The sequence below is a fragment of the Fulmarus glacialis genome, unplaced genomic scaffold (genome assembly GCF_000690835.1).
Source record: "Fulmarus glacialis isolate BGI_N327 unplaced genomic scaffold, ASM69083v1 scaffold34210, whole genome shotgun sequence".
Taxonomy (NCBI): domain Eukaryota; kingdom Metazoa; phylum Chordata; class Aves; order Procellariiformes; family Procellariidae; genus Fulmarus; species Fulmarus glacialis.
The window spans coordinates 10564-33803 of record NW_009190193.1 but is presented as its reverse complement, the minus strand read 5'-3'; the positions used below and the strand labels follow the sequence as shown (position 1 = coordinate 33803).

The following is a 23240-nucleotide window of genomic DNA, read 5'->3' as shown; positions in this document are numbered from 1 at the left end:
AAATCACCTCTTCAATCTATTAAAAATGACACAATATCTTGGATTTAATTTTTTTTTTAGTATTTCTTTCCAAATTCCACAGACTTTTGTGATGACGCCAAGTACTGAAGTAATGACAGTTTGAGAGGGTGCTTAAGAATTCTGGAGAAAAACAGTAAGTGAAAATACTAGTGTCAAAACAGCCAGCTGGCTAGAACATCCCCAACTGGAACACATCAGCTATGGGCACGTTTTGTAACTACCCCAGTTAGAAGTTACGCACAGTAGTCATACGAAAGCATAACAGGCAAAATACCAGTGTCTATTAAAATAGTGAAACAAAGGCATGTTAGGTAACTGTGAACAGACGCAGGAGTGTATGGGATAACTGAGGTCAGCTTATAGTATAATGTACAATTGCAACATTTAATTCCAGAAGGATCACACGAAAATATAGTACACAAAAGCGAATAATTTCTGACATACACACTAACAAGACTGAAAACACAGATCTGATGTTGAAGCCATCTAGTATTGCTCTAATTGGAATTAGAATCGCTGGAAAAGATAAGAGGAAACCAGGATGCATAAATAGATTGAATACAAATGCAAAGTAACAAGTGTCTTTGTACAAGAAACTCTGATCAGGCATATCTAAAATGCTGCCTTCCATTACCATGTTCCTTTTGCAGCACCTCAGCTGTAGAAAGAAAATATCATGCCTTAAAGAGCCACCTGGCTAAGTTACTAAGAAATGCAAGGATTTAAAAAAGGCTAATGCATGCTGCTGCTGCAGAAGAGAATTCAAAGTAACCTGAAAGTGAATGAAAACAAGATGCCTCATAAACTATTCATACTATAGAAGGGCTAATAAAATCAAATGGTACAACTGGAAATTGAAACAGATGTTTAAGGCAGAAGTGTTTGTGTAAGAACAGTAAACAGAACAAATTGCTAAGCAAGGCCACAAGAGATAAAATAAAGCCCTGAAGGTTTGTTCAGCAAAGTGATTTAAATGTCCATAATTCTCCATGTTCTAATTAAGAAGACTTGAATAAAGTAGTGTTATTCATGCTGTGTGTTCCAGTTTAAAACTCCATCGTTTCTCCTCCAACTCAATTCCTCTGTCTTTGGTGTAATCTCTACCAACACACATAGAATACAGTTCTGGTTCTCATTGTAAAAAACAACTTGGAAAAAATAAATTACATGCTTCTCATGATAAAATGCAAGATCCTGTTGCATGGTCCCATGATATGTTTAGCAGCCTCTGAATAGTAGTTTGAAGTTATTAATTATATCTGAAGCAGAATCATAATTTGCTGTTATCCCCCCAAATCACTTACTAGTTAACTAGTTTACTTTGGTAGATAAGCCATCTAAGAGTCATGACACACTTGTGTTCAATTCAAGAAGCAATGAAACCTAGATTCAGATAAGTTTGTAAATTCATATATAGACCTTAGCTTGTAAGTGTAACCATGATATGCAGAATTACTGCTCTTCCTGCATTGGAAAAAGACATCACATCTGTCATAAAACTAGACAAAACTATGAAACATGGTTGTCAGTTCATGATTAAAATAAAATAGTAAAGTAAATTATTTTTAAACATTGTGTTAAATATATTCACATGATCACCATAGCTATACGAAATGGCCACTATTGCTATCACACACTATATGTACATAACATATATGCCACAACAGTTTGCAAATGTTGAGTTTTCACAGACTAGCCAATTTTACCAGACATAAATAATCTTGTACCAATTTTTAGGCATTTTAAAAGGAATTAAATGTCCTAAATATATCTGTTCCTCTGCAAAATTAAAAAAAAAAAAAAATCCTAAAAAGTCAGTGCAAATTGAACTTGTTCACCAAGATAGATTCTTATTAAGCTGAGGATAAACAAAGTTTAAGAGATTAAAGGAAGAAACTCATAGAATTGCCAACTGCCTTTAGCAGAGGTTAAAGAAGATTAGGAATCAAAAGTCCTGGATCCTATAGCAGAGCCTTCTGTGAGTAACTATGCTGTGGTTGTTGAGGTGGCGGAGGCTGTGGTTGTTGTGGAGGTGCTTGTTGACTGCCTGCTGTCTGTGGCAGAGGTGTAGATGCTAAGTTATAGTTTGGCACCTGGGACATATTAGTTCCAGCATTCTGATAAGCAGCAACATCAACAGTAGCAGGTGGTGGACTATACACTGAAGCCTGGTTAGAGTAAGTATTTCCAGCAACAGAGCCAACCATTGCACTGGAAAAAAAAAAAAAATTAAAGTTGAATTAACAAACAATTTACCAATGGAACAGCAACGCTTTATTGCTTCTTCAGCTGTTCTATAGATACACAAAAAAATCTCTTAACTCTGGACACCTTGCATACTTAAAACTGTAGCCGATGAATATTCCAACTAATACTCAAACACACTCCTCAGATTTAAACACACCTAACACACCTCCCATGGATTCAAAACTAGATTGTGAATCTATACTTTATTCTATTTTAATGTTCAATATGGAATCCCATCTATCTTCTATTCTGCTCATGAAAAAACCAAAACCCAACCAACTGTTTTAAACAGCACAACAAGTCAGGTGAAGTATGCAGAAACTCACTTTATCAATATATGTCTTACCACCCCAAATACGTAACTTTGGGGGACAGAGACTAACAAATACTTTAATAACTCAAGATGGATGTCTTTCCCAAGTTTATAAAATAAAATTACTTTATACAGAGCGTAAAAAAACCCCAAACTAATCTTTTCCTAAGGTCAATTCAAAACTTTTTCACAATATAGGTAGCTTAGCCAAAGCTTAGCATCTTTGGGCATCTACCCAAAACAGAAAGCCACTTGTAGCTCCTTTATATGGGGAAGCTGTATAAGCTTTAGTAAGTATTCATAGCCCATTCACTTCTTTCCCAAGATGAGGAGAATTCTCCCCGTGCTTTCACAGTATGATATTTGAAAAAGAACAATACAGTACACACTATCTCAGAAATTATGCAAAGCCAGCCAGAGCAGCAGATTATCTTCATCATTAAATGTATATTAAAAGTTAACTTAAAAAAAAAAAAAAAAAAAAATCAGTCATGTCTATATCAATTTCTCTAATTTTTCTTTTCTATAAAAGAAATATATGTATATAAATGATATATTTCTTCTATATAAAATGAAAAACTAGAGAAAATTATAAAAACAACATAAAAGTTTGAAGTTTGTCAGGAATTTTTACCAAATACACAACACCAATAAAAAGCACACTGGAAATAATTGCCCTGAAGTATCTTTCAGTTGTGTTTAAAATTATACTTCTGTAAGAAAAAAAATCTCCTTTAAATATTATCTGCAGTTCTTTATGTTTAAATTGATTTAAACTTGAATAGGAAAATATTTAAAATTACTTTGTGTAAGACGTCTGTGCAGGCTGACCAGGCAGTACTGAGCTGGCAGATGGAGTAACTGTGCCTTGGCTGAGAGAGGAGAGTTGTTCAGGAGGAAGATTATAGCCTTGAATATGGCCCATCTGTGCACTCCCTGCCACCAAATATGCATTACTTTGAGGTTGCCCTGGATAAACCTAGGAAGTTAAATAAAGGAATATTAAAAACAAAATGCAAGAAAATTTGGTATTTAGAACGTAAAGACAGCCTCTCAAACCTTTTATTACAGATGTTTTAATAGAAAGCAACTGATTGTCTTCTACTAAGTGTTGCAGTATGAAAAAATTACCAGATTTTCAAAGAACGCTGTTTACATTTCTAAGCTCAGGCATCAGTACTAAAAACGTCAAATAGTTTACTGGAAAACTTGTATTCCAAATTTTATTTTAATGATTATCACTCATGCTAATTAAGAGCTTCTACTTTTGAATAAAAATACCGAAGGATTTAAATCATGGAACAAAGAGCAGTCCGAAGCAGAACACTTTTTGATGCCCAGATAACTTTCACTAAGTAGAATCGTTAAAATGGAAAGCCAATAATGTATTATTTTCATGTCGTTAGTTAACCTATCATTTAATGTAACTGTTGAAACTGCCATTGTAAAATTGTTTGAGCAAGGCAGAAAGGAAAAAGAGGTCTTAAGAAAATTTCAGTTGAAAATAAGGTAATGTTTTACAACTAACTAGAGGAAAAGCTTGCTAGTAGATGTGTCAACTGTATTCTAAATCAAGACTAAATTTCTAAACCCTATGCTTTTGTTCAATCATGAATTATTTGGCTTAACACAAATTACTAGAAGAAATTATCAGGTCTTATGCACAACTGAGTTCATGTTAGTTTATGATATACAGCTCTTCTATCTTAAGATCCATGAATCTCAGATGACATATTCATAGAAGGCATATCAACATCACAAAAGAATTTTAGAAGGCAGCAAAGGCATGAGACCTCCTAACTTTTCAGAACTTTATACTGGCTCATCTTCACCCCAAAATCCAGTTTTTCCCTTTAAAAAGCCCCAGAAACATGCCCATTTATAAAACATTAAAATTATTTGCTAGAGTCATAATATGATTGCTTATCACATATGAACGGAAGACAATGTTCCTCTTAATGACACTGCAAAAACATACAACCTTTTCTTTAAAGGATACTGGAAAAAAGTACGTATTTGTAGGATGCTAAAAGAACTAAATCTGCTTCAATGTTTTATATAATACTGTGTAGGTATTAATAAGTTGGCTTGAATTTTTTTTACTCACTCAAAAAGCAAGTAAATTATTGAAAAAACAGTTTGAAATGTTACATATTGCTATAAACAGGAAAAGAATACAGCAAGTGTGCATTAGACTATGGAATCAAACATTTAAATGTTTAAAAGACCTTTCAAAAATACCATAGTATATGAATAAGCCAAAAGACCTCCTCAGAGGTAAGTCAATTACATGGAAATGCTGCCATGAAATAATTATAATTTTTAACCTCAGTAATTTAAATGCTAAATGCTCTGTACTGATTTTTCAAAAAAAAGGAAACTAAAAGAAGAGATTGATTTTAGAGTGGGGAGGGCATAATCTTAAACAGGAATTGTACTCCTTTGGTTCTTTACTTTCTTTGACCCACTATGCAAAGCCCTGGCAGCTTTAATTTTTAATTTTATATGCAACTCAAAGCACAGGATGGGCTTTTTCTTTGATCAAAAAGAACTGAACAGAAAAGAACTAAAAGTGTTAGAACCTGCAAACGGAGAATATCCAAAGCTTGCAGCTGAAAACTGACTTTTTTTTTTTTATATACTGTGTTGAAAGAAAACACTACTCTCTCATTCAAGATTATCTCTGAGGGAGCAAGATGATTTTAACCTAGCATTAAGGTAACAAAGATCATAAAAAGAGGTTTCCAACTCAGGGGCGAGGGGGGTGGGAACAGAAGGGCAGAAATAGGAAATAAATTATTACTTGCAATCAACATGTGCCACTACACTTTATATATCAGTATATATTTATTTTAGTAATGTAGAGAAATACACTGTAAAAAAAATTTGAGCAAGTTTTGTAAAAAAGTTAGCTCATGTGAAAAACTGCTTATCACTAATAATTTATAAGAAATCAACCATAGCTTGGTACGTACTTGATAACATCAATGGCTATTAAAGGTTACATACATACCTGAGAGCCAGAAACACCGGATGACTGCATATAATACTGTTGGTTTTGTAGTTTTGCATACATGGAATACATTGGATCTTCATTCATCAATTTGTTATACAAGGAAAGAGCCTCCATTGCTTTAACATTGAGCTCTGAAAGTTCTGAATGTTTCCTAGAAAATATAAGCAACATATTCTTACTGCCTGTGAAGTGATGCCTGACAAGTGCCAGAATGTCAAACGGTACAATACTGTAAAATATTATGTGACCGGGGAAAAAACCCTTCAGACCTCCTCCCAGATGAGAAGCTACTAATAAATACACCTATTTTCTTTGTCAGTATTCACAGAAATTATTAAGATATCATTAAGTAACAACACTGGTATTTCTAAGAATGAATCTTAATTTGAGTCCAAACATTTGACTTTTTTTACCTGTCTATATCTTCCAACTTTTCATCTATGAGAGGTCCCATCTGGTGGCACATTGCTAGAACAGAAAGACATTAAAATATATCAGAGTAATAAAGATTTCCACACTGCAAATCAGAAAGCAGCTTTAAAAAAAATTTTCAGATAGAAATGTGTAGATCCAATTTTTTTTTAAACCATTACTATAATCTGTATGCCAAAAAAGTTATAGTAACAGAGGTAGTGTCGTGAACAATTTAAGAATGAGATCCAGCTGAGGTTTTTAGTAGTGCTATAGTTTTAAAAGTACATTTTAAAAAGAAAATAAAAATACAGCGAAACAAAACACATTTAACATCCAGGAAGTGTAAACCTGAAACTATTTTGCATAAAAAAGTTCAGGTAAATCTGAAAGGTGGTCTCTTCTTCAAGGAAGAAAATTTGCCACTGTAACCTAGATCATGTGCTCAACTAACATTACTGCAAAAAGACTATCTATGTAAACAATGAAGGGGAAAACAGGTTGCAATGATTCAAATCATCTGCATGTCAAATACACTAACAGCACATTGCTATCTCACTAGAATCCTAACTGGGGAAAGGGGGCTTTTTCAAACCACTAACGTGCAAAAACCAACACAAAAATTTATCAGAAGTAGAATGGAAAAGCGTTAAAATAAACACAAATGCACCCCCCGCCAACTTGCAGCACAAGGGCATGGAGTTCATATAACTGCCAAGCAAACCATAGTTAACTAACAGAAAGACAGAGTTTGTCAAATGTAAAATAAACAGACAAGGAAGCTAAAAGGGGATACTACAGTCTAACCCTACTCCAGAATGCAAAATGTGCCCACTTATCCAAGCAATGAACTATTTACCAATCAAGAGACGTGTTTAATCCCAAGAGCCACACAACATTCAAACTCAGAGATGAGAAAAAAAGATTCAGGAATCAAAGATAACCTAAATGCACTATAAGCAGCTCTGGAACACTGTCTTCGCTCCCATTTTTCCCAAATTAGAGATGCAGAAGGTCCTGAAAGCCTCTGGGCCATGATGGATTAAAGGGCATCACTGATGTGTTCCTTGAAGGCAACTGCAGGTTGTAGAGGAGTTGTATGAAAGGCACCCATTTGCTCCTTTGAACCTGGGATCCATAACACACTGGCAGAAATACCAGGAAAAGATGTAAAACCTGGTGTAAGTTCAGCCTATTTTTACGTATAACACAAAGCGTGGTAAAAGGATTGCTTGGATGTCTGTACACTGACATGATGCCTACACTGCTGCCAACCACAAACCCTGGGCTCCTGAAAGTGTTGTGTGATGGGCTCTCCAATTTAAAGACATTTGTGACTGGACATCTGGATGGCAGAAGAAAACAAAGTGTTTTTTTGTCAAACGTTGATCAGCACCTGCCACCACTGGTAGGAACCCAAGATCCAACACACATCTATAACAAAATTCCCAGAACCTATGCCAAAAATAGTAGCTACCCAAGGTCTACCTGAGTGTAGAGCAAGTACAGTCTTGAATATGGCATTGTAGAACTATACGCAGCCATATGTTTGGCAAACGCTCTTGCAGATAGCTGGGGAGTGATCATCTGACTACACTACAGCTTTCAGATTCTAGGAGCAGTTCCATGGTTTAATATAAAATTTAGCATTGTTCTAATGATCTCACAATGCATTTTGAAAGGAGATCCTAATGTAAGCCGTATCTGGAGGTTGGTTGACAAGCATACCTTTAATTTCTTTGCCTCTGTCCTGGACCAGATATAGGCAATCTGCTTCTTAGACAACAGCATCTATAACTATATTTGATACTTGAAAGAATAAAACCATTATGTTTCTTTTTACCCCTCTTTAGCTTTAGTGGAACTAGAATACGTGCAGACACGTCACTGATGTACAGTTCCTAAAACAGGATTCATTTAACAGGTATGATGAACTAGATGGGTGTGAAAAGATCAGAGATATCCAAAAGCTTACAAGCTTATGCACTTTTTCCTGATTAACTTCTAGACAGATCTGGAATATGCCATTTTCTTAAAGTATGGTCCTATCTGAATCGCCAGTTTAAGCCGATGTTCTGTCTCATAATGGGTAAGTTTCTTTACTTCCTTCTCCAAAGTTCCCTTCCAAAAATTTTGCTGCATCTATCAACCCAGGTAGAATGATCTATAATGCCGCTTCGAAGAGATAGTCTGAATAATTTGTCTGAAGGACTAGTCTAATTTGTAGCACTGTATAAGGTATTCGTTAATATTAAAGTCCATGCAAGTGAAAAGCATGTGGGACACCCACAGGTCTATTCTAAGCCCCAGTAGTATTTCTGCTTCCTCCTGTGGAATCTTCCTTACTCTCTTTTTGCAACTCATGCTGTGCTACTCTATGAAGGAAAAAAAAAAGGATGAGTAAGATTGAATTAAGTATTCCTGGGTCTTGAAAAGGAAAAGAATATGGAATATAGTTTCCTTGAGAGAGGAGTGGGCTTGTTTTAAGTTAAAATTTTGCACTTTGGTCTCTTAGATGTGGGAAACAGGAAGTGAGAAGACAATTACGGCTCAGGCACTTTCCTCAGGCATGCTTGTGGTGTGCACACGAAGCTGAAGTAGTTTCAGCTTAGTTGCAATTTATTTTTATATAGGGAATTACTAGAGATGAAAACAACAAAAAACCTCATGAGATTTTCCTACCCTCAAGATGAAGCAATTCTGGGAGGTCTGGCTGGTCATCAGATGGATCCGCACTTTGTAACATCTGCAAGAGTTGGTCCATTTTATCCTAGAACACAAATTGTGTAATTAGGGCATATGTAGGGGGGAAGACTTCACACTTTCAGGATAGTAAATCAAAGCAGCTATTTACAACAGCCTTTTGGATCTCTTGGGACTTGGAAATCACCTAGACTAACTTTAAGAAAATACAAATCATACGTGCTACTTTACAGGAATGATGATGCTTGAACAAAGAAAAGCCAAATGATAAAAATTATTAGTAATAACAAGTGGAACATGCAGAATACCCCTTTATTCCTAAAAGTCCTTCTAAACAGTATTTTTTGAGCAGTTTCTATTTTTCCATTCTAGTTATTACATATGCAATACTACCACCTAGTGGGATTAGCGGAAATGTTTTGACAGAATACATTGAGAGAGTACTTTGAAAAGAAATGGGTGCTTAAAACTAAATTCACTGAAAAACTACCCTGCATTTTGTAAGTGTATGAGGCCTATCAGCACATAAGCAATGCCATTACTTATATATATGAAAGGGTTTTTTTAGGATTGTTTGGAGCGGTTGCATGGTTGACTTCAGAATAAGTCATCCTTGATTAACCAGTTTAAGTGCAACCCATTTACAAAAATACCAAAGGGTAGAAAATTAACAGGCATAAACTCTTTGAAAAGTATGTCTTTGAGTGAACTATATTGCTTAACCAAACATTACATGTAAATGACTAAAAATCACTTTTTAGCTGAGTGCTATCAAATAAATAGCCTTTAACAAGGCCAGAGTTATATAGGCTGTATCAAAGCAGAAACTAAAACCATGTTTTTTCCTCCTTAACCACAGGAAAGGCAGGAAGAAGCCAAATGAACTACTTCCTTAAAAATTATACTATGGTAATTTTAAAAACAAAACAAGACACTAAAACATAAAGCAACATGGAATCACAGAAGACAAAAGCTGGAAGGCACCTGAAGGCAGGCCTGAGATAAGCTATTTCAGCAGATTACAAATGAATATCTCTTGGGAGGAAGAGTATTTGAGGCAGGAGTTAAATAGGACTTTAGGAAGGCAGTAACTGGTTTTTCATTTCAAAAAACAATGACAGAACCCTAGTTGAGAAAGAAATGGAAGGTCATGAGAGAGAAAGGGAAAAATTCTAAAGAGAACAATTCTAAGCCCCCTGGGAGGGAGAGGAAAAAAAAGAAAAAGAAAAAAAAAAAAGGCAGGGGAAAAACATCCTGGGCTGAGAGTTCCTGGGAACCTTGCAGAATCACTGCGGTGAGGTTATACGAATCTTACTAAATATTACTTACAGAGCAACAAAAAGCTCACAGTTTTCAGAGAAGGAAAGAAATCTTTCACACTGGGGGAAGACAGTGGTGGTTATACTGGAAATAAATCTAAGACAGCATTCAAGATGGGTATCTCTGAGGTATCCTGAAGTACTTAAAGCAAAACTTGAAAGCAAATGCGTCACTCCACACCAAGCTTCTAGTTTGGAGGTGAACAGCTGTACAATCCTGGAGTAGGGCCCTAAATGGAATGCAGTTTCCAAATTCAGTTTCAGAAATTCCTAAGAACTTCAAGACACATGAACAAATTAGAATACTGCAGATTTTTCTTTTTTTTTTTAATTATTTCAACTTTCGCTTCCCATTCTCTTTTGATTATGTTCTCCTGATATCTCAAATTGTTTTTAAGTACAGTATGAAAGGGTTAAACATCACACATTTAAATGTACCAGCAGTTGAAAAATCAGTACTTTTATCACGCTTACTTCATCAATATAAACTGGTTCAGGCTCAGGTTCTATTGTCTCTACTTGAACTTCATCACTGAACTGCACTGTTTTTTTCTCAGCTTTCACTGTAAGATAAACAGGCAGACTTTATTTTATAAAATAAAAATAAACAAAACAATGACATAAATGTTATACAGCTAGCATGTTGCCTAAGTTCTTTGCATTTGAAACATCTACTGTGAAAATATAAAAAATTAAAATTTTGTTGACATTCGAAGGCCAAAAATATCTCCATAGACTTAAACAATTTTCTTAAACAAATCTGTAAATTGCATTAAAAAAGACATCAGTTCACACAAGGTCAATAGAAACATGTTCTAGCAAGTAATTGTCTTTATCTTAGTCTCCCTGCACATAACATACTTATTAATAAGTCATCAGGAAAACAGACTAAGAGATAGTGATTGGAAGAAATAGGGCTAATGAGTCAGGTTTAAGGGAAAACTGGTAAAATCACCTATGACAAACTGGAGCCTTCTTTTCTTCAGAGCAAAGTATAGAATCGAAAGTTCTCAAATTTTGCTATTCCTTCTCCATCAAATAGTATCCGCAAAAGCATCTCACTCCTCTGTAGTGGAGGCCACAACAAAAAAGCTGCCAAATACTCCTCTTATCATACTACTCTTATCAGTTAGTCTTAACATAGAACAGGTGACTCCTACAGCATGTAATTCTGCTGACCTGTTCATATTCATACCTTTGGCACACTCATATAGAGATCACAGGAGATTAATCTTGCAAACCCATCAGATTTACAGAAATCCGTTCTAGAATCTTAAAACCTTGTCTAATATTTAATATTTTTATTAAATATTTAGAGTAGGTTAAACTGATATAAATAGATACAAGAAGATAAACAGTATGCAGGGAAAATACTCCTTCCATTATGCACACATACATACCTACAGTATGTAGGTTTCTTGAATTGTCTGAACAGTGGTAATCTGTCTCCACCTCCTATCTGCCCAGGGGCCTTTAGTTTTTCCTTGATTAGATATGTACCATTTCAACCAGGCAAAAAGGCAATTTGGTAAAAAACTGCTGTTGCCTACATTTATATAGGTGTCAATGGAGTTGTTAAATGAGTCTCAAGGAAGCTACTGGCAAAGCCAGCAGTAGACAGCATCATATTTTTCAGAAGATGCCAGCTTGGGCAACCTTGGTCTAACACATAAAGATATGACTGTTGTTTGTGAGAGCACAGCAAGAGCTCCTCAGTTTTACTTTGAGTATCACATTAACTTGCAGCTGAACTCCATCATAAGGGAAAGGAAATCACTACAGAAATATCCCTTGGGCCATGGCAAGGCTTAACATATATACATAAATATAATGTTACTTACTCATTTCTGGCTCAGCAGAAAGATCAGCTGTCACAAAATTAGATGGAAACAATCCGATTCCCTGATGAGTTTCACCTTTCCACCAATTTGGATCACTGAAGATAAAAAAAAAAATTTGTAAACCCCATACATTAAAAAAAAACCATATTCACATGGAATTTTCCTAAGAATTGCACTGTACAAGGCATTTATATTACTTGTACATAAATACAATTTGTATATATGCAGAAATCTTTATACAACAATCTTTATGCAATTACATTTGTATGTAAAAAATCTAGGAGATAACTAAATAAAGTATTTAATATGTAACTATATTTTATTGCAATTGTATTCCAATGTATGCTTCTACATAGAAGATATGATTATTCGCGATTGATTTTTACAGTCTAATATACTTCTAGTAGGCATTCTATACAAATTACCTGTCATCGAGGATAGTTATAAGTTCTCCAGCTTTAAAAGTTAATTCGTTGTCTTCAGCAGCCTCAAAATCATAGATTGCACGAACCTTTCGGCCCTCATGTTTGTGATTTGTTAAAAGGTTTGAGGTGCTCGGATACAAACCGGAAAGTGTTGTTTGTTGTTGCCTTTGTTCTTTTAGTGACAGTTCAATAGCTACAAAAGAAGAGTTATTCACATGAAAATTCCCTATAAAAATGGGTTGAATGATACGAAAATTTAACTCTGTGAAAACTTTTAATATAATTCCATTCCTGTTGCATCTTAATCAACTTCTGCCTTTCACTTAGAAATAATGGTAAAAAGCAAAAAGATGTTTCACAACTAGAGAGCACAATTCTGCCCATAGATTTACTGAGGCTTTCAACCTGGACAGGATGAATAAATAGCACTTAAGTACAAACAGGATAACTCAGAGAAGTCATCCATTTTTTATTATTATATTACTGTTATTACCTTGAACTGATGTAAAGTATTTACATTCTTACTAGCATATACATGATGGTAAACTTTTCCAGATTGCTTGAAACATTAAAAACATACAGCTGTTCAGGTACACATTCTTTCTCTGTTAGATCAGGAGTCTTTAGCTTGAATTCACAGAACCAGAGAATCGCACAATTTGGTTGAGGTTGGAAGACACCTCTGGAGGTCATCTTGTCCAAAACCCCTGCTCAAGCAGGGTCACCTAGAGCTGGCTGCTCAGGATATGTCCAGATGGCTTTTGAGTATCTCCGAGGATGGAGACTCCACAACCTCCCTGGGCAACCTGTGCCAGTGCTCAGTCACTAACGGCAACTTAAATAAATCAATGTTATATTAGATAATAGCTAAACAAAAAAAATTCCTATCAAAGATGAGAAACTGCAAACATCCACCAACTACTAGTGCAAGAACTTCACTCGTATAGCAAACAGCCATTGTTACAACTTTAAGCCCAAAGCCATACTACGTACAAGGGCTAACATTTGATGCCTTTACATTGCTGAAGTTTGACCTCAAAAAACAGTATCTACACCATAAAGATCAAACCACTCTAAGAATAACTCTTCACATATGTCTGGTATAGGATCATTAAATGACCTTTAAATATACCTTAGTACAACAGTAAATCAAAAGAAACCATCCTAGTTTTGTTTACTGGGACTGCAGTGATATATTTAACAGCCACTTATGCTTACAGCCATCAAAGCCTTAAAGTATACTACAGAAGCAGTATTCAAAGGAATAGAAGTTTAAAGTAACATACCCAAAATACTTTGCATACAACTTATACTATAATCCTTATCTTCTCCTTCCATCAAATGTTTAAATTGCAAATGAACGTGCTTCACTTGCCGCAGGAAGAGGGAAAATACAAGTGCAGAACTTGTATCAAACATTTCTATAGTGAAGCATCTCCTTAACATGAGATGTTGCAGATTTTTTACTGTGTTGTTTCAGTTTGGCAAAGGAAAAAAAGTAAAAACCAGGAATTGTCCATATTTTTTACCCATAGAATAGTTTTAATCTCTAACCCTCCAGTAAGGGTACAAAAAGAAAGGAATAGAAATCATAACCACAATCCATAAATACACATACACTACTCACATACAGGAAGGAAGCAAAACATTTGTTCCTGCTTTACTTGATATTTACCAATATATTCATCAGGTCAGCAAGTAAATGCACTCACCTTTAGCTAAATCCTCCTCTTCCTTTTTGTTGGCTACTGTACCAGGATCTTTGGCAACTAGAGCTGGACTCGCTTTTGCCTGTTCAGCAGCCTAGCCAAAAGTGAAAGGTGTAAAAATGAATTCAACGAAAAACTGACAACGCATTAAGTTCACCATTTTGATTTCTATTCATCTGCAATATAAAAGTAATCTAAAGTAAATCGGAGCATTTCACCCCTCAAAGGAATGTTTTATTAAGACAAGAGAGATTTCATTTTGTTTGCCAAACACATTATAGAATTCAAGACTACAAACTGTAAAATACAGAACTGAGGATAAAAAGAATTTGTGATACCCTTTAAGAACAACCACAAAATTTAATATACCTGTGAACCAATAGCTGGGAAAGTAACTCCTTGTTCCTTAAGATTTTTTATCATAGCAGATATTAAACTAAGCTGTGGGTCATTCTTGAATTCATCAGTCCATTCTACCATAAGGGCTTTCAGCTTTTCACAAACTTTTGGATGACCCTGCAAGAACAGTAGAAACTAGTTAAATAATGTAGGAAACTGTTCTTAATTCCTTAATTTCAAACAATTTCATGTTACTGTCAATATCAACTACATAGACACTTTATTTTGAAGTCAAGTGTATCAGTAAGGGATATGTTTATTAGAAATGGAGAATAGTACACCAGCATTGTGTTTGTACTAGTACAATATGTACTAGGCCCAAAATAAAGTAAAACAAGGTTATATGAAAGCCCTGTATTATCTCCATTTCACCACATCTGTATTTAGTGTTTCATTGCTGTTATTTAATGTGAAAATGAATTTGTATATTTATAAGTTAACGCACACACCCCACCTCCCCCAAACCGAATACATAAGTAACTGTACTGTGAAGTGGCATTCAGGAAGTTCTTTTTCACCGCCACAGTCTTCCCAGTTATCTTGTATTCTTCCCCTGCCACCAAATTTCCAGTCTTCCAAAAGTAGATTCCATTCCACTTTCAGATTACCCCAATTCTCTGTCTGATTTCGCTTTCCTATGAATTGTATAAATCAATGTAATACGTTACCTTATTCAACACATTGCTTACTTCACTGGCAAAATCTCTTGAACAGACTTCTAAATGAAAGATTTTACCACAGTTTGATACACATGCTCCTAGAAGCTAAAGAAAGAAAGATTAAAACTCAGAGAAGATTTTTTGCAATATAACTATTCAGGAAGGAAAAGCACTACATTAAAAAGAACCTACTGTTAATGCTTGCATAGCAACATGGGGATCTTTATGGTTCACTCTCTTCATAATAGATCGGAGACAGTCCTTAGGCCTAAAAAACATAAGACAGATTTAAAAAAATGTAATGGAGTGAATATTTCCTATTGCACACATGACAATGCATGACAACGCTAACAGACAGCAAGCTCTCCTGAACATCGTCAGTAAATTATTTAGTAGCTTGTAAGTGCAACATTAAAAAAAATAAACACCATTAACAGTTGTACCCATTTCTATCTGTAGGATTGGTAGCTTTCTTAGTTATCAAAACCTCTCAGTAAGTTAAGTTACCTTTTGTAGTTAGAGAGAATTACTGTAAATACACCAGAAATGCACAAAATGCCTTACAATTAGAGAATTGTAATTCTCTGTAGTCCATGCACCTATTCCTCTGTATTTCACATATATATGTAAGAACATTTGCTTACATACTGATTACCAACACCCATCACCCTTTTGCTACTTTTTTTTTTGAATTATCACCACTACGTTCCTCAGCATCTCTTTCAATCTACAGAATAACATTTATAAAGAAGATGTGCAATGAACCAACAAGTGCTAAAAAATTGTTAGACATTCTACATCAAAGTTTCAAAACAATTAAATAGAGAATTCAGGTCTTACCTATGTTGTGGTAGATAGAAATAATGTGAAAAGGAAATTTAAGAAAGAATTTGAATGGGATTTTCAGTCACAGTTTAGCATATTAAAACCTGTTATTTCGTTCTGTCTTTAAAGGTGGTGGAAGGCTGAGCGAGGCTGAGGTAGGAATTACCATGAGCGTACAAGCACTATCTGTGGAATAGCCCTGAAAAGATAACCCTGAAATGGGAAAGAGGAAAAGAGAAGGTAAATTTAAACTGAGATTTTATGCATTTCTGGAGTATTTATAGTAACCTTTTTTTTGGGGGGGAAGCAAAATTATTTTCTATTGAACTGATATTAAAAAAACTAACATGAAACTTAGGTATAAGTTACACCGCTGCTTGGCTATACTATATTTGGCAGTGTCTACATTTTACAGAAACGTCCACCTCATATTTAGTAGTACTAATTATAGAAAACGCTGTCACACAGCAAGACTACATATCATTCAGTATATACCTCCATATAACTGACTACTACAAATGAAGGCTATAAGGCAAGCACTGCCTTTTATCTATTAATTATCCAAGACTTCTCATATGTTCACTTTAATTGAGAAGGAATACATGCTAAAATTTTCAGAAATAACTGCTTTTTTTAACCATTAATTTATGAGTAGGACTACCAATGTGATATGAGCACAAGCATAAAAAAGTGCATGTCCATTAATTGTTAAGCCAGTATTTATAAAGGCAGGGTGCAGGATCAAGAGCTTAGCAGTTCAGGAACAGGACCATTAGCCTAACATTTTTTTATTAAGGAATCCAAAGTCTTATTAAAAAGTAAAAGTAACAAGAAAGCCTCAAAGCCAAATGATCTTCCACGTGTCAAGTACAATTTTGAAAAGGTAAAAAAAAAAAAAGAAACCCCTCAGTAATTCATAAAAACACCTTAAAAAATAAAAAATCTATTTGCTCATATATTTAACAGAAATTATCAATATTTGAGTGTTAATGTTTTAACATGCTCAAATGTTTTAAAAAAAAAAAAAATCTTTTATTACATCTACACCAAAAAAAAAATCCAGGTTTACCAATATTTAGTCACACAGACTAAGAATCCCTATTCTAGACAGAACTGCAATCCTTATTCTTACTTCAAATTAATTCATCATATAATTTAGTTTGTAAATTATGAGAAGTACAATGCAGAAATCAGAGGTAAGGCACACACCCCACGAGAACAGAATTCTATCTATTTATTAGGCATCTCTCCAGACCATGCTATACAAATCTTGGGCTGCAGTTCTGCTCCAATGATTCTACAATCAAAATTCCAGAGGCCACACAGTGAGTGGGAATAACAAATCACTAGGGGAAAAATAGGGCAAGATACAATAGAAGCTATGGTATTTTATACTAGTATATCCAGAAGACATTCACAATAAATTTCAGGTTTCGTTTTAGAGAGTAAAAAATAATGTATTTGATTAAATTTTATTTAACAAAGACAAAATTAACAGCAATTGGAATCTAAAATACTACTCAGGACAAAACATTTCATATATTCTCAGGAATCTATTGTTCATTTACAGTCTAAGGTAACTGACTGTGGGGCTCAAGACTACACAGGTGACTCAGTTTTCCTCCTTGCTCCTTTAGAATCAAGCTGCTCAAAGAGCTTCCTGGTCAGCCTGTTAGACATACACTGCAATGACTGTGAAAATGCTACTGAGATTGGGTAACTTGAGGGGAAAAAAAACCCAGAAGGTAGTTTGGAAGACTATCAGGTAAGCAATTTTACTGTTCTCTCTTGTAAGAACAGGCACAAAAACAACCAAAGAAGAATCAGCTAACCAGAACACTGACTCACTCAGGCAGTGATTAATCCATAAGGAATCAGGACAAAGTTAGGCAAGCAGCAATACAGACAAACCATTTCTCAATGACAATTTTACAATATCCACCCCCAATAGAGAGTGCTGCAATAAACATTTCTATTTTCTCAACCATTGGTGTCTTCTCCCAATCACTGACTTCATTTTTTTTTTTTCAGCCATCGTTTTTATTAAGTAGAAAAACTGAAGTTGTGATAGTTTCAAACATAAAGACTGGTATGTCTCATTAAGTTAATACAAAAGGTACAACCATCTCAAAGCCAAATGCAAACAGAATTAGACTCAGGAACTGGCTAGCACTGAACTGACTGAGGAAGTGCAAGCGCTTCATGCTAAAATACACCATATGTGGCCTTTAATTTTCCCTTTTATCCTGCTTAACGAATCATTCAAATTTTATAACGTTATTTTACTCAGAGCTGATAAACTATAGATTCAGTTGTGTAAGCATTTTCCCTGCAGAAAACCAATACTATGCAAAAATCTATAGTTTTCCTGTAGTCAGATGATTTAAAATGCCAGTCAAATATGATGAAATTTTTTAAAATAAACAAATTTTCAATAATGCTGTATAAAAACAGAAAAAAAGATTGCCTCTAATGGTAAAACCTTTGTTTTAATCGTGTTTCCATGCTGAAAAGGCAACTTGCTTACTGAACTACCAATATTCCCAAAAATGGGATGCAAACAATGTAATACGCAACTGCTGAGCTGTATGAGTTCCTAAAACAAATTCAGAGATTAAAAAAATGTGTTGATTGTCTCATAGTTAGACAAACTTTAGATCATCTTAAGAACCTGATATGCAAAACACGCAGAAATTATCAAGTTAATTCCACACTACATATGGCAATACTTTATATATGCTATTGTAAAAAAGGCATATTATTAAAAATATTACTGAATTTACTGTGTTTTCTATGAAAATTCTGGCATCAACTCTAATCAACCAGATTTTGAAATTCACAAAAAAATAGTGAAAGAGAGAGAGTCAGTGGAATTCTAACTTGCTAAAACCTGTTTTAGTTAGGATCATAGAACAGTTTGGATTGGAAGGGACCTTTAAAGATCATCTAGTCCAACCCCCCTGCCGTGGGCAGGGACATCTTCAACTAGATCAGGTTCCTCAGAGCCCTGTCCAACCTGACCTTGAATGTTTCCAGGGATGGGGCATCTACCACCTCTCTGGGCAACCTGTTCCAGTTGGTCGGATTAAGGGAAGAAAGATAAAATTTTTAGCTAATGGCGATTCTCTGTGATGAAGGGATTGCAATGTAAAAATTACAACAGTAGCAAGTCTGTTACTGAACTGTAACTAATTTATCTTAAGAGAAAAAGTAGCACCTTTGTAGCATAATAGGTTTCCAACAATTACTCTGGATGCAAACAAGTTGTTGGCAGACCTAAATGAGACATTGTGCCATGTAACACTGTGGGACAAAAAGTGGCACTTAATGAAGAATAGTCCTTCTAGTCTGCTATGGCTTCACGTGTAAGACAATCTAAAATGCTGCAGGCATGCAATGGAGCTTACAGACTGGTACAAAGAAAACCCATAAAACAGAGATTTTATAATCTAAACTTCTGCCAAGAACAGTAACTAAGCTTGTATTGGACCAGAATTGGTTAAAATATTAAAGCAGATCCCAGTTAAGACGACTAGCATCCTTGCCACAGGAACTTAAATTACAGGAGAATTTCAAACAGCATAGCGTATCTGATTTAAACTTCTTAATGGAGAACTTTGTCTTGCTTTACCTTCCTATGGCATGACATAATCCATCAAAACAAAGAAAACCCACTATCAGCAAGTTTCAACAGAATCTGAATTTAAGCAACGAGTCAGCTGGCAGCCTATTACAAGCAGGGTAAATATTACAAAGATTAAAGTCACAGCCAGGATAAAACCACTGTTTTATTAAAACAAACAAACAAACAAAAACAAAACACAAACACAAAAAAACCCCAAAACCAAACAAACAAAACCCACAAATCGTAACAGAAATTCCAGCTGTCCCAGAGAAATTTAGCTGCACGTTACCAAAAGATCTCTAGCTTTGTCTGTACTCCCAAGCAGCTGTCACTTGCAGCTACATACATTTGAGCACTGTTCAGGCTAAGTTGCTGTGAGACTAAATCTTGCCTGTGGAAATGCTTTCAGTGATTAGATAGAATACTGAAGCCTTCAATAATATAGTTATTGTTACAGGCTCAGCATCAACATGCACAAGGAGCAGAAAGCAGTTTTACATGTACAGACTAATATGAAACATTATTAACAACTTGCCAGCTGTTATCTTAACTACAGTTATACACAACAGCATAGAAGTCTCAATATGCCATGCTATTTATAAGTACTCCTCTAGAGACCATCTCTAATCCCAAGAAGTAAGCTTATTTGCAAACCTGTCCTTTGAAACAAAAGTCCCAGGTGGGAATTTGCAGTCTGGCATCTCATGCTGTTTCCCTCAGTCTTACAAGGCAATCCATACCATTCTCAGAGAAGCCTTTCAGTAAACAGCAGCAGTGGCATAACTCTCTTTTTGAGGCTATTCCTTACCTGAATTGTTACAGGGAATGCTTGGAGAAGATGTATTTAAAACATTTCCAAAGCCTAATACTACACTGAATAAAAACACTACGGATACACTGAAATAATGTCTTTAAACTGTATTTTTTATTTGCTACCTCAAATTATACTTTAACTTTTCATGTCCAAAAAACAAGTGCATGCATAAAGCCTATGAGAGAGCTCAGTAAAGACTCAATAATGGAAGCATTAGCAGCCCATATTAAGATGTGTTTAATTTCATATCACATTTTCAAAAGGTATATTTATCAAAGCTCTGATGTCAGAGAATAGCTTCTCAAAACAAGGGGAAGAAACACAGAATCTCATTGTTTTCTGTGACAAAGACACTGGTGGTCTGGTGGTGAGAACAAGGGAAGCACAGCAGATGCTTTATACCTTGGTTTTAGCAAAGTTTCGACAAACAGTTGAAGCTCATACAGTCTCCTTATCACCCAACTGGTGAAACGTGGGCCGGATAAAAGGATGATAAGGTGGATGGAAAACTGGCTGGCCTCCTAAGCTCAGAGAGTTGTCACCAGTGGTGCAAATTCCAGCTAGCGGGCAGTAACTAGTGGGGTCCCTCAGGGATCTCTACTGTGACCAACACTGCTAAATGTCTTCACTAATAACCTAAATGATGGGAGGCAGTGCACTCTCAGCAACTTTGCTGACAACAGCAAATTGGGGGGGAGCAATCAATATACTGGAGGGCAGGTCTACTATTCAGAGGGACCTGGACAGGCTGGAACTTCATCAAGTTCAACAAGAGCAAGGGCAAGGTGTTGCATTTCCAATGGTCTGCACCAGCAAAGGCCAGGAGCTGACCACCTAAAAAGCAGCTCTGCAGGAAAGGATCTGCAGGTCCTATTGGGTGGCAGATGTCAGCAGTGCAGCCTGACAGCAAAGACAACCAACCGCATCCTGGGTCAAACAAGTGGTCAGCGCAGTCAACAGGGCCAGGGAAGTGATCCTTCCCCTCCATTCTGCGCTTGTAAGATTGCATCTGGAGTACTTTGCCCAGTTTGGTGCAAGAAGGATATTGATGCACTACATTAAGTCCAATGGAGGGCTGCCAGGATGGTCAAAGGAGAGTCACATACAAGAAGAGATGGAGGACTGCTTTCAGTTTTGAGAAGAGAGGACTAGAAGGGGATCTTACTGCTTTCTACAACTAACTAATCAGAGAATACATAGAAGACGCAGCCAGATTCTTTCTTAGAGCTGCACAGTCATAGGACAAGATGCAACAGGCAAGTTGGAACAGGGGTAATTGTAACCAGATTGCAGGATTATTTATTTATTTATTTACTTACTGTGAGGGTAGTTAAATACTAAAATACTGAAACATGTTGCCCATAGAGGTTGTGGAAACTCTGACCTTGGAGGCATTCAAGACTCGACACAGTCCTGAGCAACCTGATCTAATTAGACGTGTTTCGAGCTGGGGGGTTGGACTAGATGACCTCTGGAGGTCGCATCCAACCTAGATTATGATTCTGTAAGAAAAATCCCTTATGAAGTCTCCTGGGTTTACAGTGACACTGATAAAACATATCAGTTTATTTATTCTGTTACGTTGGTAAAAAGCTACTGTATGCAAGTCCTAATTTTAAGATATCAGTTAGTATCTCCAAAGGAAGATTTGCAAAATATTTGAGCAGAAAATCCATATATTTTCTTTTTACTTGTAATAAATTTAAGTTAAATTGAGCTGTTGCAAAAGTCTATACAAGATAACAAAAATTTCATTCCTTTCATCTGAGTATGAAACTGAAATAACACAATTTAAAAAGTTTGGGGAGGAAATTTTTGAAGTCACTTACCCTGTGCGTGACTGTCCAACTTTATCACAGATGTCTAAGATGAGGCCCCAGTCCTCTGCAGTGTTCATCTCACTGGTTGCTTTCTCTGATGAATAAAGTATAAGTAAATCAAAATACAAATTTTGAAAAAAAAAAAAAAAGATAAAAGAATTTAACAAAATTGTCAACAAAGATGTTGCAATATTACCTCTTTATGTATTGCTAAATGCATGACAAATCCCTCCATTAATAAATTCATATATTAAAACTGTTATACCTAATTCTTTTTAATTTTCAAATGTTCACTTGTGCCATGAATTTAAACTCATAAGCAAATATTTATTTTGGGGTTGTTTTCCCACGTAATAAAGATATACCCAGAATATGACAAAAGTAGTATAGCTACCAACAGATTTTTTTTTTCCACTTGGAACTATAAAGTTTAATAGGATATGAATACCCAGAGCATTAGTTCGCTGTTTGCAGAGTCATTTACAACTGCATTTACCACTTCCTCAGACACTAAACTGCTGTGTCTTGCATTTCCTTTCTATGTATTACAACTCAACAAGGAGGATACAACAATTCATTAATAATCACTAAACTTTTATATCCCCATTCTCATCTCTGCTTTGGATGATATATTCCACAGTCTCTTTTCAGCTACAGAGACTGCTAAACCAAAGCTAATCTCACAGAAGCCATTGGGACTCTTTCTTCCAAAGCTTTTGAATAGGACAAGAAGAATCCCTGCTGAAGAGTGAAGAAATAGAGAGGGTAGGTGGAGAAGAAATAGATTCTACTTCAGAAAAAAAATAGAGATTGCCTCCCTATTTCTCGCCCAGAAAAGCTTAGGTACACAGAGGATAACAATAAATAAAAGTGTTAAAGGAAACTGAGCCTTCCACTGCAGCTGCGTGGAAGATTATCTAAACACTGATAGATGAAATCAGGGCTGGAGAGCACAAGGGAACGCACAAGCAGTTTATTCACCAAACAGAAGGAGAATGGGCACAGAATAGTATACAAACTTTGTTTCCTATCCCAGCTTCCCAGCTTCATCTAACATTCACCTCTTAATCTACAAAACACAAAATATGCCTCT

The 23240-nt window shown here is 35.5% G+C and overlaps 1 protein-coding gene across 1 annotated transcript; it reads right to left on the bottom strand.

The window, feature by feature from the left end:
- Positions 1-1704: 1704 nt before the first annotated feature.
- On the bottom strand, positions 1705-22236 carry STAM (signal transducing adaptor molecule (SH3 domain and ITAM motif) 1). The gene is made up of 13 exons (XM_009584854.1): positions 22157-22236; positions 15256-15331; positions 15073-15168; positions 14375-14521; positions 14009-14099; positions 12297-12489; positions 11872-11966; positions 10505-10593; positions 8691-8778; positions 6011-6065; positions 5595-5748; positions 3385-3560; positions 1705-2232 (listed from the first exon to the last, which is right to left on the bottom strand). The coding sequence occupies exons 1-13, from the start codon at positions 22222-22224 to the stop codon at positions 1983-1985; spliced, it is 1578 nt and encodes a 525-aa protein (XP_009583149.1). The 5' UTR covers positions 22225-22236; the 3' UTR covers positions 1705-1982.
- Between the last annotated feature and the right edge of the window lie 1004 nt (positions 22237-23240).